The sequence below is a fragment of the Rhinolophus sinicus genome, chromosome 3 (genome assembly GCF_057876585.1).
Source record: "Rhinolophus sinicus isolate RSI-liver-muscle chromosome 3, RSI-T2T, whole genome shotgun sequence".
Taxonomy (NCBI): Eukaryota; Metazoa; Chordata; class Mammalia; order Chiroptera; family Rhinolophidae; genus Rhinolophus; species Rhinolophus sinicus.
The window spans coordinates 193,859,202-193,871,977 of record NC_142503.1 but is presented as its reverse complement, the minus strand read 5'-3'; the positions used below and the strand labels follow the sequence as shown (position 1 = coordinate 193,871,977).

At 36.6% G+C, this 12,776-nt stretch overlaps 1 protein-coding gene across 11 annotated transcripts in view; it reads left to right on the top strand.

The window, feature by feature from the left end:
* The window catches only part of DICER1 (dicer 1, ribonuclease III), a 72,318-nt gene that overhangs the window by 18,388 nt on the left and 41,154 nt on the right, over positions 1-12,776 (top strand). For 3 of the 11 annotated variants that reach the window (XM_074326981.2, XM_019746148.3, XM_019746157.3), the window contains 5 exons: positions 4,549-4,612; positions 9,246-9,434; positions 10,053-10,215; positions 11,193-11,323; positions 12,288-12,422. In XM_074326981.2, the coding sequence (XP_074183082.2) occupies positions 9,291-9,434; positions 10,053-10,215; positions 11,193-11,323; positions 12,288-12,422 (573 nt within the window). In that variant the 5' untranslated portion in view covers positions 4,549-4,612; positions 9,246-9,290. Of the gene's footprint in view, positions 1-4,548; positions 4,613-5,577; positions 5,680-9,245; positions 9,435-10,052; positions 10,216-11,192; positions 11,324-12,287; positions 12,423-12,776 lie in introns of all 11 variants that reach the window. The other 8 variants (XM_019746188.3, XM_019746195.3, XM_074326985.2 and 5 more) reach the window with 4 other exon arrangements.

Below are 12,776 nucleotides of genomic sequence, written 5' to 3'. Positions count from 1 at the left end.
TTTGTTAAAATGGTATTTGACCTGCATTCAACTTCAATTTTGGACAAATCTAATTTTAGGCATAATTACATTGAAATGTAAACATAATATGTTTATGTTACAGATTTAGAGAAACCCAGAAATTTGTTTCGTTCGTAGAGTAGTGCAAGAAAAGAAGGCTAGTGAATTTGTGGTTTAAGTTACAGAAATTGGGGTAAAATTTACTACATTTAATGGCTTAAGAAGGGAGAAGTTTGTTTTTTCCCCAATACCTAAAACAGAATCGTATCTCTAAACTATTGTCTATATACAAATGACTCTTAGTTTTAAAGTTTCTTTTCCAATTCTAAGAGTAATAAAGTGTTCAAATTGTAGGGAATTTTAAAATGCAGAAGAGTTTCAAGGGAAAAGAAATCACTCCTGGTAGTAATCACATCTTTAATTTTCGAGTGTATTTTCTCTCTCCCTCCATCCTTTTCTTTACTTTTAACTTGAAGACATAATCATGATCTTACTGTAAATAAAAATGTTCTGCTGTTTTCATTGAATGCTGTAACATAAGCATTTCGTTCATCATAAACTGTTACCATTTTTAATGGCTCAATTGAATTGCATCATGTAAAATGAACCGTGGTTTACCAAACCGTTCCCTCCTTCATTGTTAGACATTTAGATTTTGGGGTGGTGGGTGAGTGGAAGGGCTATTGTAAATGGTAATGTTGAAGGGAGGAGCATTTCTCTATGAAGTTTTTTGTGTGCTAGATTAATATGCAAGGATTGCTAATTAGTAATGACAGATACGACAACAGTAAAATTAGAAATTCTTCTCTTGTGCTGTATATTTAACTAATTAAAGATACCAGTGTTTAAATTCTTGAAGTTATTGTCCCTTTTGTCTCAATATTTGGTTTGACCATAGTCCTTTCATAATCTGTATTCACCAATAGTAGTTGATAAATCCTTGGGAGAAATCCTTATTTTATATACTCTAGAAATTTTGGATATTTTCTATTTTGGGGTTGTTTTTATATTTTATATTTTGAAAACTTGTCCATTTGGTGATGATGGTTTCTTGCCCATTTGTGTACCATTTCATTGCCTAAGAAACAGTTCAGTAATGTTTTCAGTCTGTGGAGCCAAACAGAAATGGCATATAGTATTTTTTGGTTTTTTGCTCTTAAAGAGAACTAGTGGACACAAAGCTATTTAATTTTATTTCATATTACATACCATATTTCATGATTTAAATTTGGATTTCATCCTACTGTAAATTCATAATGACTGGGTAGTTTGGAGTTTGTGGTTTTTCATGTTCATCTGGTTAAAATACTGTATAAAAAATCTTGTGTACTTTATATGAGAATACATTTTCTATACTGAATTTTAGGATTAATAAAACAGTTCAGGCTTTCTTTAAGGAATTCATTATAGTCTTAAGAATTGTTTGAAAACATGGCTCTAGATAGAAATGGTAGTGTGGTTTTTTTAAAAAAAGACCATTTAGTGAGAATTTTCTGTGTTGCAAGCACCTTTTCTCCACCAGGCTTGGTATACGTTCATGACCTTATTTAATCCTCATGAGTCAGGTGTTCCAGGCAAGGAAACCACTGACTGTAGCGAGTGGTAGTGGAGTCTGATAAGCCTTGGTCTTCCTGCCGCTGGACCCTTGCTGGCATTCAGATGGTTTTAAATGAAAGAGACTTAAAAAAAACAAAACAAAAAAAAAGACTTTGCTTTCTAAGTCCCCTGAGTGGCCGTCACTCAGTGCCCCTCCTGCGTTCAGAGGGCCTGTGTGAGGAGGGAGTCACAGTGTACCAGAAAGTGTTAAAAGGCGAGACATTAATTTGACTTAGGAAGGTGGCTTAAACCAGTTGAGACTGTATCTAGCTTTAATTTTGAAAACGGAGGTTGGTGGGAGTCGTTTTTAAATAACTTGGATCCTTCTGATGTGCAGATTTCTTTTTAATATAGTAAGTGTTTGCCCACTTAGCTCCGTCTTTATTTTTAAAACTCCTTTCCTCAGTATAATTGGGCAGTATATTTTAGGGTTTCTCTAGTATTTAAGTTCCAAAAAGTGGAATTTTGTTATTTGGCATGACTACTACTTGAGAATTGGACTTTTTTTTTTTAAAAGCCAGTGTTGGGGAAATATAATTAAAAACAAAATCTCCTCCCAACCCAGAAAATCTCTCTACAAAGGTAGAAGGAAAGAAAAGTTTTAAACCAGAATGTGGTGTGCATCACAGGCTAGCCCTAAGGAGATGGCAAAGGCAGAAAGAAAGCGTCTATATCTTTCTTCTTTTACATAGCTAAGTGGTTACAACCCGTTACAGCCATGTTTGCAACACAACATTGCTAATTTTCTTACATCGTCATGACTGATGGCGAGCTTTGACAGGTGACAAGTTAGACCCATCTCTTCCTAGGAAACTTGGATATTGGACATTATCTTTCTTGATTACATTTCAGAGATGGCTCTCTGGTCCTTAGGAAACATTCCTGAGAAGTGAGATGGGCTAGCGGTTTATTGAGGTTTTAAAAAGATTCACATACATTTGAAAAGAGTTGAGAAAGAATTCTGTGAAAAAGGGATGGAGGAGTGTCTTCCCTTTACGTTCGACTGGCAGAATTAAGCCTCTTGTTTCTCATTTCCTCTTATACCAACAAGCATATAAACAACCATATAAAGCTGTTACTTTGTATTTGGAGCCAAGGGTGCATTGAGCAATTTAGGCTTGGTTGGAGTTAAAATAATGCCTTGGATCACCTCTATTAGGTTAAACAAAAAAATTTTAACGTCAGTGGCTAGAAGTCTTTTTAAAAGAAAGTGTTTATTAAGCCATTGTTAACAAGAAAGAAGATGGGTCGTGGGGCATGGTGTCTAAACCACCAGCATCAGGGCTAGACAGAAAAGAAAACATGTCCTTTGTCCAGGAGTTTTACAGCATTTTTATACAGGAGGTAGTGGGGAGAAAGGTGGAAGCTGCTCAGGAAGAATTTACATTATCTGCAGACAAAGGGGATGGGAGAAGGTGAAGTGGGGCTTCTGGGGTAGCAGAGTCCAAGGCAGAAGTGTGTGCTGCCCTGGCCAGGTAGGCACGTGGGGTGGTTCATGTGTAACACGAAGCGCAGGCTCCTGGGGTTTGAAGGCGCCTCGCTGTTCTCTCTTTAGAATAATTGGGAAATAGCCACCTGGAAATTAATCCGAAATTCCAACATACACGCAGGAGAGTGAGCAGTCTTTTGTCAGCTGCTCAGTTACTCACAGGCTAACTTCTTTCTCTTTCCCTCTAGCTGCTGTAATTTTAATTTAGAACATCTCAACTTTTTTCTCATCAAACATTGGGAACTAAAAACTCTTCAGACATTTCTCAGTTTTATATGTTAGCTTACAGAAGCACTTTTGGCCGTGTTTTAAGGTTACAGTGTTCATGTTTTTTCTTTTGTTCACTGTGGTACTTTATGGTAGTTGTATGTTTTGGACTTCACAAGAGTAGGAATGAAGTCAGGTCAATAATATCTGTAAAAATAGTGTCAGAATCTGCGACACATCACAACAACATGAATGAGTTGGAAGTTTTCTGTTACCAATTTGGAAAATGTGCACCAGGAAGCTCTAGATGCCTTTCAACTTCAGACCAAAAGGGTTAGCTACGTCTGTTGTTACAGGCCTTTGTGTGAAAGGGTACAGCCATGTACTGGGCTAGATGCTAATGTGGGTTAAGTTTCTTAGTTTATACTAAAACTTGACATTATATCTGGTATGTGGAATATCTCTTCAGCGTTATCTTAAAAGGGCCTAGCAAGCAGGAGTGTGCTTGTTTGTCATTTCAGTCGTGGTCATCAGAATGAGAGAATGTGCCCTACTGGCACTGCACTGTATTATGAATTTAAAATGAGTTGTCATTGGACTTGGCATGTTAACTTGCTAATGCATCTATACAGAATTATCCAGGGAAATGATTTGGGTAAGATCAGTTATTTTGTAAATAGTGGAGTTGCAGTGAATTGTAAAGGATTATCAGCTTATTATTTTGGTTATGGCGCTTCTGGAAAAGAGGTGAATGTGAATTAGAAAAAATGTGGAGTGCGATGGTGGTGTATTGAATTTGCATCTTACTTGGTGGCAATATATATGGAATTAAAAGCCAGAGTATGAGGTATCTTCAGAAAACACGAACCAACAAACTGATAGAGAGGGAGATACTTGTATGCTTCTGTAAAGCATGATACTAACTTACCATAGTGTTTAAGTGTTTTTAAAGCCAGATTTCACTGGGGGGGGGGGGGGGATGTAATTTACTGCCAAGAATTCTCCCTTATATCTACTGGATTGTACTAACAACTTTTTAAATTTTTCAGTTGTATTAGAAAATAATAAATACAAATTTTAAAGGGCAGCTCTTTCAGATGTGTGCTGTTTTCTTGACTCCCAAAAGATAAATTATTTTACCAGGGATCTTACTCTGATAAGTTAAATATGAAAATTTGGTTAAGTAGGAAATTTCTTAAAGTTGGCTTTTAAAAATGAGTTGTTTGTTCTAAAATATTCTCTCTGATTGCTTTTAGGTTACCTAGGGTATGAATTAATACAGACTTGGAAACTGAAAGAACTTAGAATCAGCATTTTGAGGTAAATATATACCTACTTAAATAGTGTTAAGGTTTCCCCATTCTGCTTTGTTAACTTATTAGCCAAAGCAATTTGTGTGTGAAATGAGACAGTTGAACCTCCAGCGGAATGTCCTGTAAACAACTAGACTGGACTTAGAGAAGTGAAAAGAGACCACTGTCACTTTGTTCTTCCTGAGCTTGTGCCAGTAGAAGCATTGCAGTCAGTGAGCGAGCATAAGTGGAATCAGGTGTCATGGCCAACAGAATCCGCACTTGTTGATTAAATTAAGCCTTTCATCTCAGTACCTTATGCTTCCTTAGTTTTTGGTTTATAATCTCTATTAGGAGAACCTCCCCTAAATTCAAATTTCTCCACAATATTAACGTTGTTGAACTGTGGTCCTGAGTTCTTTTTTTATTACTGAATTCCGTAAGAGTTCATAGTGTGGATTTAACTGTTCTCTGAGTTTGTGTTTTTAATTTCATTTTGAGAAATTGAAATTGCTCATACATTTTATACACGTATTGCAGACTCATTACCAGGTGATTTGGATTTTTCAACCAAGTCACCTCTTCTGGTGACTCACCTTTATTATTTTTGTGTGTGTGTAAGTGAATTTAGGAAACAACACATAACTTACCCTTTTACTTTTATGCTTTTCAATTTTCCTAATCCCTATCTTTAGGGTTTATTTGTTTCATTTCCTTGTATTTGTTTTGAAATCTTTTTTTGAACTTTTCTCTTTTTCTTTCTCCCAGATCTCTAGAAATTAGGCGCGCTCTTGTTGTACTACGTTCTCTTGTTCTTTGCTTTAGATAACACTTAGTATCCTAAAATAACTCAAATGTCTTTTGTTTAAAATTTAATACAAAAATAATGGCCTTTTATTCAACTCTTCATATCAGTAGGACTCTTATAGATGTGTTTGCATTCAGTTTAAGTACAGGAATTTTAAAATTGGCTATTTTTGCATTTATTTTTAGAGCAGAAGCTTGGGCATGCTGTGATTTTTCCAATAAACTGCTATCACAATGTCAAAATGCAGTTCAGACAACAGCAACACAGGGATGTCAAACATTAAAACGGTAAATCAGCAATTTATCCTATGTGGAAAGACGAAAATAGTTCGTTCGTGTGTTTTACAAAGTTATTTCTAAGTGAGTAATATATGCAAGCTATGAAACAACCTCACCAGTTTTATGAGTGTAAGTTGTTTGACCAGAAATTTAAAATCTGTGATTGAAAAAGTCACGTAGAGTTACTGTTGGCGCTACTAAAGCAGTTAACTGTAGTCAGTTCATCTGTGAAACTGTAGAACTTTACTCACCTTCAGGGATTCAGAGCTTTTCATTAAGGCCAAGTTAAGGGGAAAAAAATCTATTTCAACATGCCAAAGAAAGTAAGAATTGGCAAAATTATAGGTTTTTCTGTTTTCACATTATTGGATTACCCGTTGAATTTTTAAATCTTGAGTTTGATTTCCCTAAATAGGAAGTACATTACTGGGGCCAGCCACTGTATACTAAATGAATGAAAATTAATTTTATATTATGACATTATGGAAAATAAAATGGGGAGGGTTAAATTGCTGTCCTCCCTTTCCTTGCAAATCCTCTCTCCTGCACCACCCTCGAGGAGAGTAGGAATGGGTGGCTGTGGATTTCCAAACCAAATAGAAATATCTCTCGAACTGTCTGTGATGTGTTCTGTATGTTATTGTGTGGACATCATGAATCTCTGATTCAGTTCATCAGATACTTATTTAACTGTATGTATGGGACGTTGTATCAGGAAACGTAAGAGCCGAGGAGAATGAGACAGACAGCTTGTTCTGACGGAGCATTTGTGTCCGTAAAAGAATAAGGTGTGTGTCTCGCTCTCTGAATGCATGCAACATGCTAGTACTTCTGAGAGGCAACGAGGCTGTTGGAAGGTTTTTATGTCACTCACGTGGACATGATTTTCATTCCACAAACCTGCATCGTATGTTTGCCATGTCCTGGTGTAGTTTGGTGCAGTGTGTGATACAAATACGTGCGAGACATATTCAAGGACTCCTCATCTCGGTGGTCAAACTTACTTTTTAAAACTCTTTGTTTGGAAATAGCCTCAGTCTTACAGAAAAGATGCAAGATTAAGAATGGAACAAAGAATATGTGCTTTACCCCTTTTGCCCCATTTGCTTTATCAGTTGCACACACACACACACACACACACACACACACACTCTGTATGTCTACACTACACGTAGTTTGTTTTTCTGAACCACTTGAGAATAAGCTGCGTACATCATGGCCTTTACCACTTCAGTGTGGATTTCCCAAGAGTAAGGCTGTTCTCTTACATAGCTCATAGCTGTACTGCAGTTAGAACTTAGTGAACTTAACACGTTGTGTACGGATCACGAGAATCTTCACGAGGGATTTCAACCCTGCCGTATGCAACGTGTTAACAATGCTGTTTTCTGGTTTTCTCAGTGGGCTTCAGAATGTCCTTTGTGGCATGGTTCTGCAGTACAGAGTCCAGTCTGACGTTAGTCTCTGCTCTGAGTCGTCATGTCTCTTTATATAGTCTTCTTTAATCTGGAATGCTTTCATAGTTTTTCTTTGTATTTTCTGATATATTTTTGAAGACTACAGTTCTCTTTTAAAAAATAGATCATTATTTTTTAGATAATTTTTTCTGGAGTTATTAATTATGACTAACATCATGTGTCTGAGAAGAAATGGTGACATGGTGATAGTGGTAAGGAGGATGGGTGCTTCTGGTTCCTGGCTGTACATCGTCTCTGGAGGTGGACGAAGGTGGACTTGGGAAGTTATACTGTTGCCCTCTTCTTTTTTTCCCATCTACCACCAGGATTTAGCCTGATTTCCTGACACCTTCTACCATGTATGATTGATCTTAGATTAGCATTTGGGTTGGGTGAGAAATGAGGGGTCAGGCTTACGGATAAATGATCCTAAATCGGAAGCAGCCTCTAGGAAGGAAGGAGACGGATAGAGGGCTCACGTGAAAGTGGCCAGGTGGGAAGTGCCTGCAGGTCTCCGCCTTGGGCCTTCAGTGATCTGGCGGATCTCAGGGAATTAGGTGAAATAGGTTCTTATTTCGGGTTCTTGACAACTGTGTTGAGTGACCAGCTTGAAAGGTGAACCGGAGGGAGTGCATCCTGTGGGCCAGCAGGATTGAGAAGAGTGAACACTTCCTGTGGGGTGAAGGGAGTGGCTGTCGAGTCGGTGGTTGCTGGGGAAATGATCCAGCAAAACTAATGACTTGGTAGATTTTCATATCGTACTCTGAAGATGGCTTTGCTTGTCATCTTCCTCCAAGAAGGGTAATGAGAACGGTTGTACAGCCCGGCCCAGATGCGCTTGCCTTGCCGAGGTCCTTGGCTCCTGCAGAGATCACATTTATATTAGTTGGATGGTGAATTCTGGTCAACTGAATTAATCTCTGGAATCCGAATTTGGTGTCCAGCCTGTGCATGAAAAAGGACTACACTTGAGACTTCTTGTTGCATTAGATGCAACAACTTAAGTCACTGTGTTGTCCCATGGTTATAAATTAATTTGTCAGGGGATTCAGAGTTTCTGTTGTCAGGGAACAAAGAGCGGTATTCTTTCTTTCCTGTTTCCTAGAGTAATAACAATGAGCACTCCACAGCAGTGCAGGGAGAAAATTCCCTTCTACCAGCAAGTAAATTCTGCTGACAGTCAGGAAAGCTGATGGGGACTTTCACGTAGAACTTTGAAACCTTAACCCTCTCTGCAGGTTAGGAATTTTAGATGGACCCAATTTTAATTTTGTCATTTTACATAATCACATTTATCTTTGGGAAAGAATACATGAAATACAGAATAGTGTATAGATACCATGACAAAACTTGCATTTCACAGAATGGTGTGCTGTGTTTTAATTTATCTAGGCTATGGTGTATTTTAAAGATACATATTTAGATATCTGATCGTCTGTGCTTGGTTGTTGAGAAAAAGGCCTGAGTTCTTGGTCTTTTGAAGAAGAGACTAAATGTTGGCAGGCATTTGAATCCTACGTGTAGGCACAGTGCTAAGAACCTTCTGCATGTTGTCCATTTTATCAATAATAGCATCATAGGCTTGACAAATAGTATTTGAAATATATTTTTATATATATATACATATATATACATGTTTTATATATACATATACTTAAAAGGCACCATACTATACATATTTCCTTTTAAACGTATATTACGGACACAGTTCTATGTAGGTAAATACTGATACTCGTATATATTATCTTAATGGATTCAAAGTATTCTATTATATAGCCATACCATAATTTACTTAGCTAATTTTTTTATTAATACATTTAAAAGTTATGTCTTGTTAGTAATAATGTAGCAATAAATGTTCTTGTACTTATGTCTTCTATACGAGTAGTTATCTGATTCTTTTAGACAAGTTTCTAGGTGGAGGGTTGCTGGGTTGGAGAGTATGGAATGCTTGACTTTTAAAACGATCCTCTTAGATCAAGAAAGAGCTAAAACAATTATAGGAAGAGTTTGAAAAGGCCCTTAGGAATGATATTCTGATGTTTCTCTTGTTTCTGTGCTTTCTTTTGTTTTTAACCCTGCATGGTTGTGTAATGGTATTCTTTTTCCCTTTTGTAGTAAGCTGTGCTAGAACAAAAATGCAATGAAAGAAACACTGGATGAATGAAAAGCCCTGCTTTGCAACCCCTCAGCATGGCAGGCCTGCAGCTCATGACCCCTGCTTCCTCACCAATGGGTCCTTTCTTTGGACTGCCATGGCAACAAGAAGCAATTCATGATAACATTTATACGCCAAGAAAATATCAGGTACTAATGAGAACACTAATACTGGAGCATTTTCACTAAAATGGAATAAATTAGCATATAGTTGACACAACTTATAAAGCTCATTTACCTTTTCAAGCTTTCCTCTTCTGATTAATTTTCTCATTCCAAATACTTTGTTCTTAATAGTCCTTTTCTTTTCTAACATCTGCTGGATAATTGGTTTGATAGTTTTATTTGTGAAGTTCCGTATTTTTGCCCCTCTAAAAACCCCGTTGTTCCTTAACAGCCATTTGGATGTGTCTGTCCTCATGAGCTGGGTTAGAATGGAGATGGGTTTGAACAGCCATGAACTGGCAGAATCACAGTTACTGTAAATTGAGTCATTCGTGTAATTTTAGAGAAACACTCTCTGCAAAAATCGTTCTTAAACTGTAAATGTGTTTCAACATATGTTTATGCAGCACAGCTATATATAACAGGCACTTTAATGCCTCTGATGATTCTCATATAAAGATGTAGAAAGTATCGTTTTTGGCAAACTTATTGGAGGAAGATTTTAGAAAACAGTGAAATTTCCTGAATTCAAACAAAATCCGATTTTCTAACTTTTGTACTTCAGTGAGAAGTGTGTAATCTTCTTTTCCACTGTATTTCCAGGTCGAACTGCTTGAAGCAGCTCTGGATCATAATACCATAGTGTGTTTGAACACTGGCTCAGGGAAGACGTTTATTGCAGTACTACTCACTAAAGAGCTGTCCTATCAGATCAGGGGAGACTTCAGCACACATGGGAAGAGGACGGTGTTCTTGGTCAACTCTGGTAATAAAAAATTATTTTACAGATTTCGTGGAGGAGACTAGATAGGATTTTATAGTTGAGCACATTTTCTCTATGGGCATTAGGTAAAATTATTGCGAGTGTAGCGAGTGTGATGTGTACGTAATGTCTTGTGGAAGCTCTGCTAGCAGAAATATAACAACTTTGTCTTATTTCTTAACTTTATAGTATGTCTCTTAAATGTTAGCCATTTTATTTCACAGGTGTGAAACGTTAGCTTTTCTCCTCAGTGTAATTGCATTTAATTCTGATTCTGCATTGCTTTTGAATGGATGACTTTTGGAACATAATCTAAGTTGTTACAGTTCTTTTCGTTTTTGATGTTTTAGCTTCACAGTGTATGTCAAAAGGTGCTTGATTATGAGATAGGTAACTTTTTGATTGATGATTTTGCTACCTCAGCTGTAGAAAGAAAGTTGATGCTCCTTAATAGTTTAAAATACTGTTTTTTCTGTGTTGGGGATTATATATTAAAATAAAAAGTATAAAATTTGAAGCTGAGCTGTGAGGGTACCAGTAGAACCATGTCACTCCTCTCCTTTTTTTTTAGATTGTCTCAGCATGTGTGCTGTCATGTGCTTTAAGTACATACTAGCCTGTCTTGTTTCTTGGTGAAACAATCTAATTTTATGGAAGAAAACAGGAGGGGTGGACGTGGAATAGTTACCATTCCAGCCTAGAAGTTATGTTCTTAGATTGGGGGAAATCAGCTCTAAAGAGGGAAGGTGATAAAAGGTTCTCTGAAGTGAACGGCAGAAGGCAGGGTGGTGAGTCTGACAAGTACATTTTGGAGGATATAACCTTGGAAATGTGATTTTTAAGTGGGCTATCTAACAAACAGGTGGTTAGGAATAATATATAATAATAAGGGTTTCCGTAACTGTCTTAATCATTAGTAGTCCAGAGGGCCAACTACTTAAGATTGCTCATATTTACATGGAATTTATATTTGTAATCAGCAAACCAGGTTGCTCAACAAGTGTCAGCTGTCAGAACTCATTCAGATCTCAAGGTTGGGGAGTACTCAGACCTAGAAGTAAATGCATCTTGGACAAAAGAGAAATGGAACCAAGAGTTTGCTAAGCACCAGGTAAGACTTGTGGAGACTTTCACTCTATAAAGCCCTACAAGTTCTTGACTTGGTTTATGAGATGACCTGTTGCCTTGGTTGTCTGAGTTAGGTTTGAAAACTCGTACTTTCCTGTACTTTGTCATCTAGAAACTAGCCGTGATGGACTCTTTCTCACTGTGAGTTTCATCCTAAAACCACCTAAATTGCTAATTTGTGTTGTTTACTTCATAGGAAAGAAACAGTTTTATAGTGTGACTTATGTGCTTGAAAAGCACAAATTTCTACTACCTATTTTCAACTTGCAGATAACCTGCGTTGAGAAAATTTACTCTTAAGTGTCTTGAAACTGCAGATAATGTCTTGGTTGAGGTCTTTGGGTCCTTGCCAGAGACTTCCTCTAACTTCACGTTTCCAAGTAGCCAGCATGCGTTGGGGGCTTGTGTATTGGTGTTGGCGGATCTGAAATGGTTAAGAGATGCTTCCTAAGTAACCATAAGCATCTGTAGTCTCCTAGTATGCCTCCCATATTGGGTAAAGTCCTTGTTAAAAAAGCATACAGAGGTCCACAGAATGGTAAGCTATAAAAAGAACATTTAGTTTGTATCATCTTCCAGAAACCTTGTCAGTTCAACAGAAAAAAAGGGAAAAAGTAGTGTGAATTGTTTTGTGATTTAAATTGACAGGTCTCATTTGTCAAAATATGACTGTGGGAACCTGAACACTGAAATAGATTTAATAGATTTGTCATAAAAACATGGTTTCCATTATCGAGAATTTTTTCTCTTAATCTGTTTTATGTTTTCCTAATTCTACTTCTTGGTTCCAAAGTATGAGCTTCCAGACATTTAGAATTTTTGTTTTAATTTTGACTAAGGGATTTTTTTAGTCTTCATGTATGTACAATGGCACCATAATCTCCTTTCATATAAGTGTATCGGCAGATGAATGCTACGTTTGTATCTTGATGTCGGTTTTATTTTAGGTTCTTGTTATGACTTGCTATGTCGCCTTGAATGTTTTGAAAAATGGTTACTTATCACTATCAGACATTAACCTTTTGGTGTTTGATGAGTGTCACCTTGCAATCCTAGACCATCCCTACCGAGAAATTATGAAGGTAAGTTTTTAGATTTTATTAGTCTTAATAATTCATGTCAAATTACTGAGTATAAGCCATGTTTTTATATATCAAAACAATAACATTAGTTACCAGTTTTGGGAACTTGGTTCCAGTGTATGAATGAATGAATATAAAATTAATGTTAATTTATATCTATAATCTAGAATACTAAACTATAATAAATAATGTATAATCTCTATCTGTAATAAAATTTTAAACAATATTAATAAATGAATTACGTACTTTGTCAAGTGAATTGGATAATGTCATAGTGTATTTAAATATGCCTTTTTGATAAACGGATCTTTTAAACAAGCTATAATAATACCATAAGTAATACTTTTAGTATTC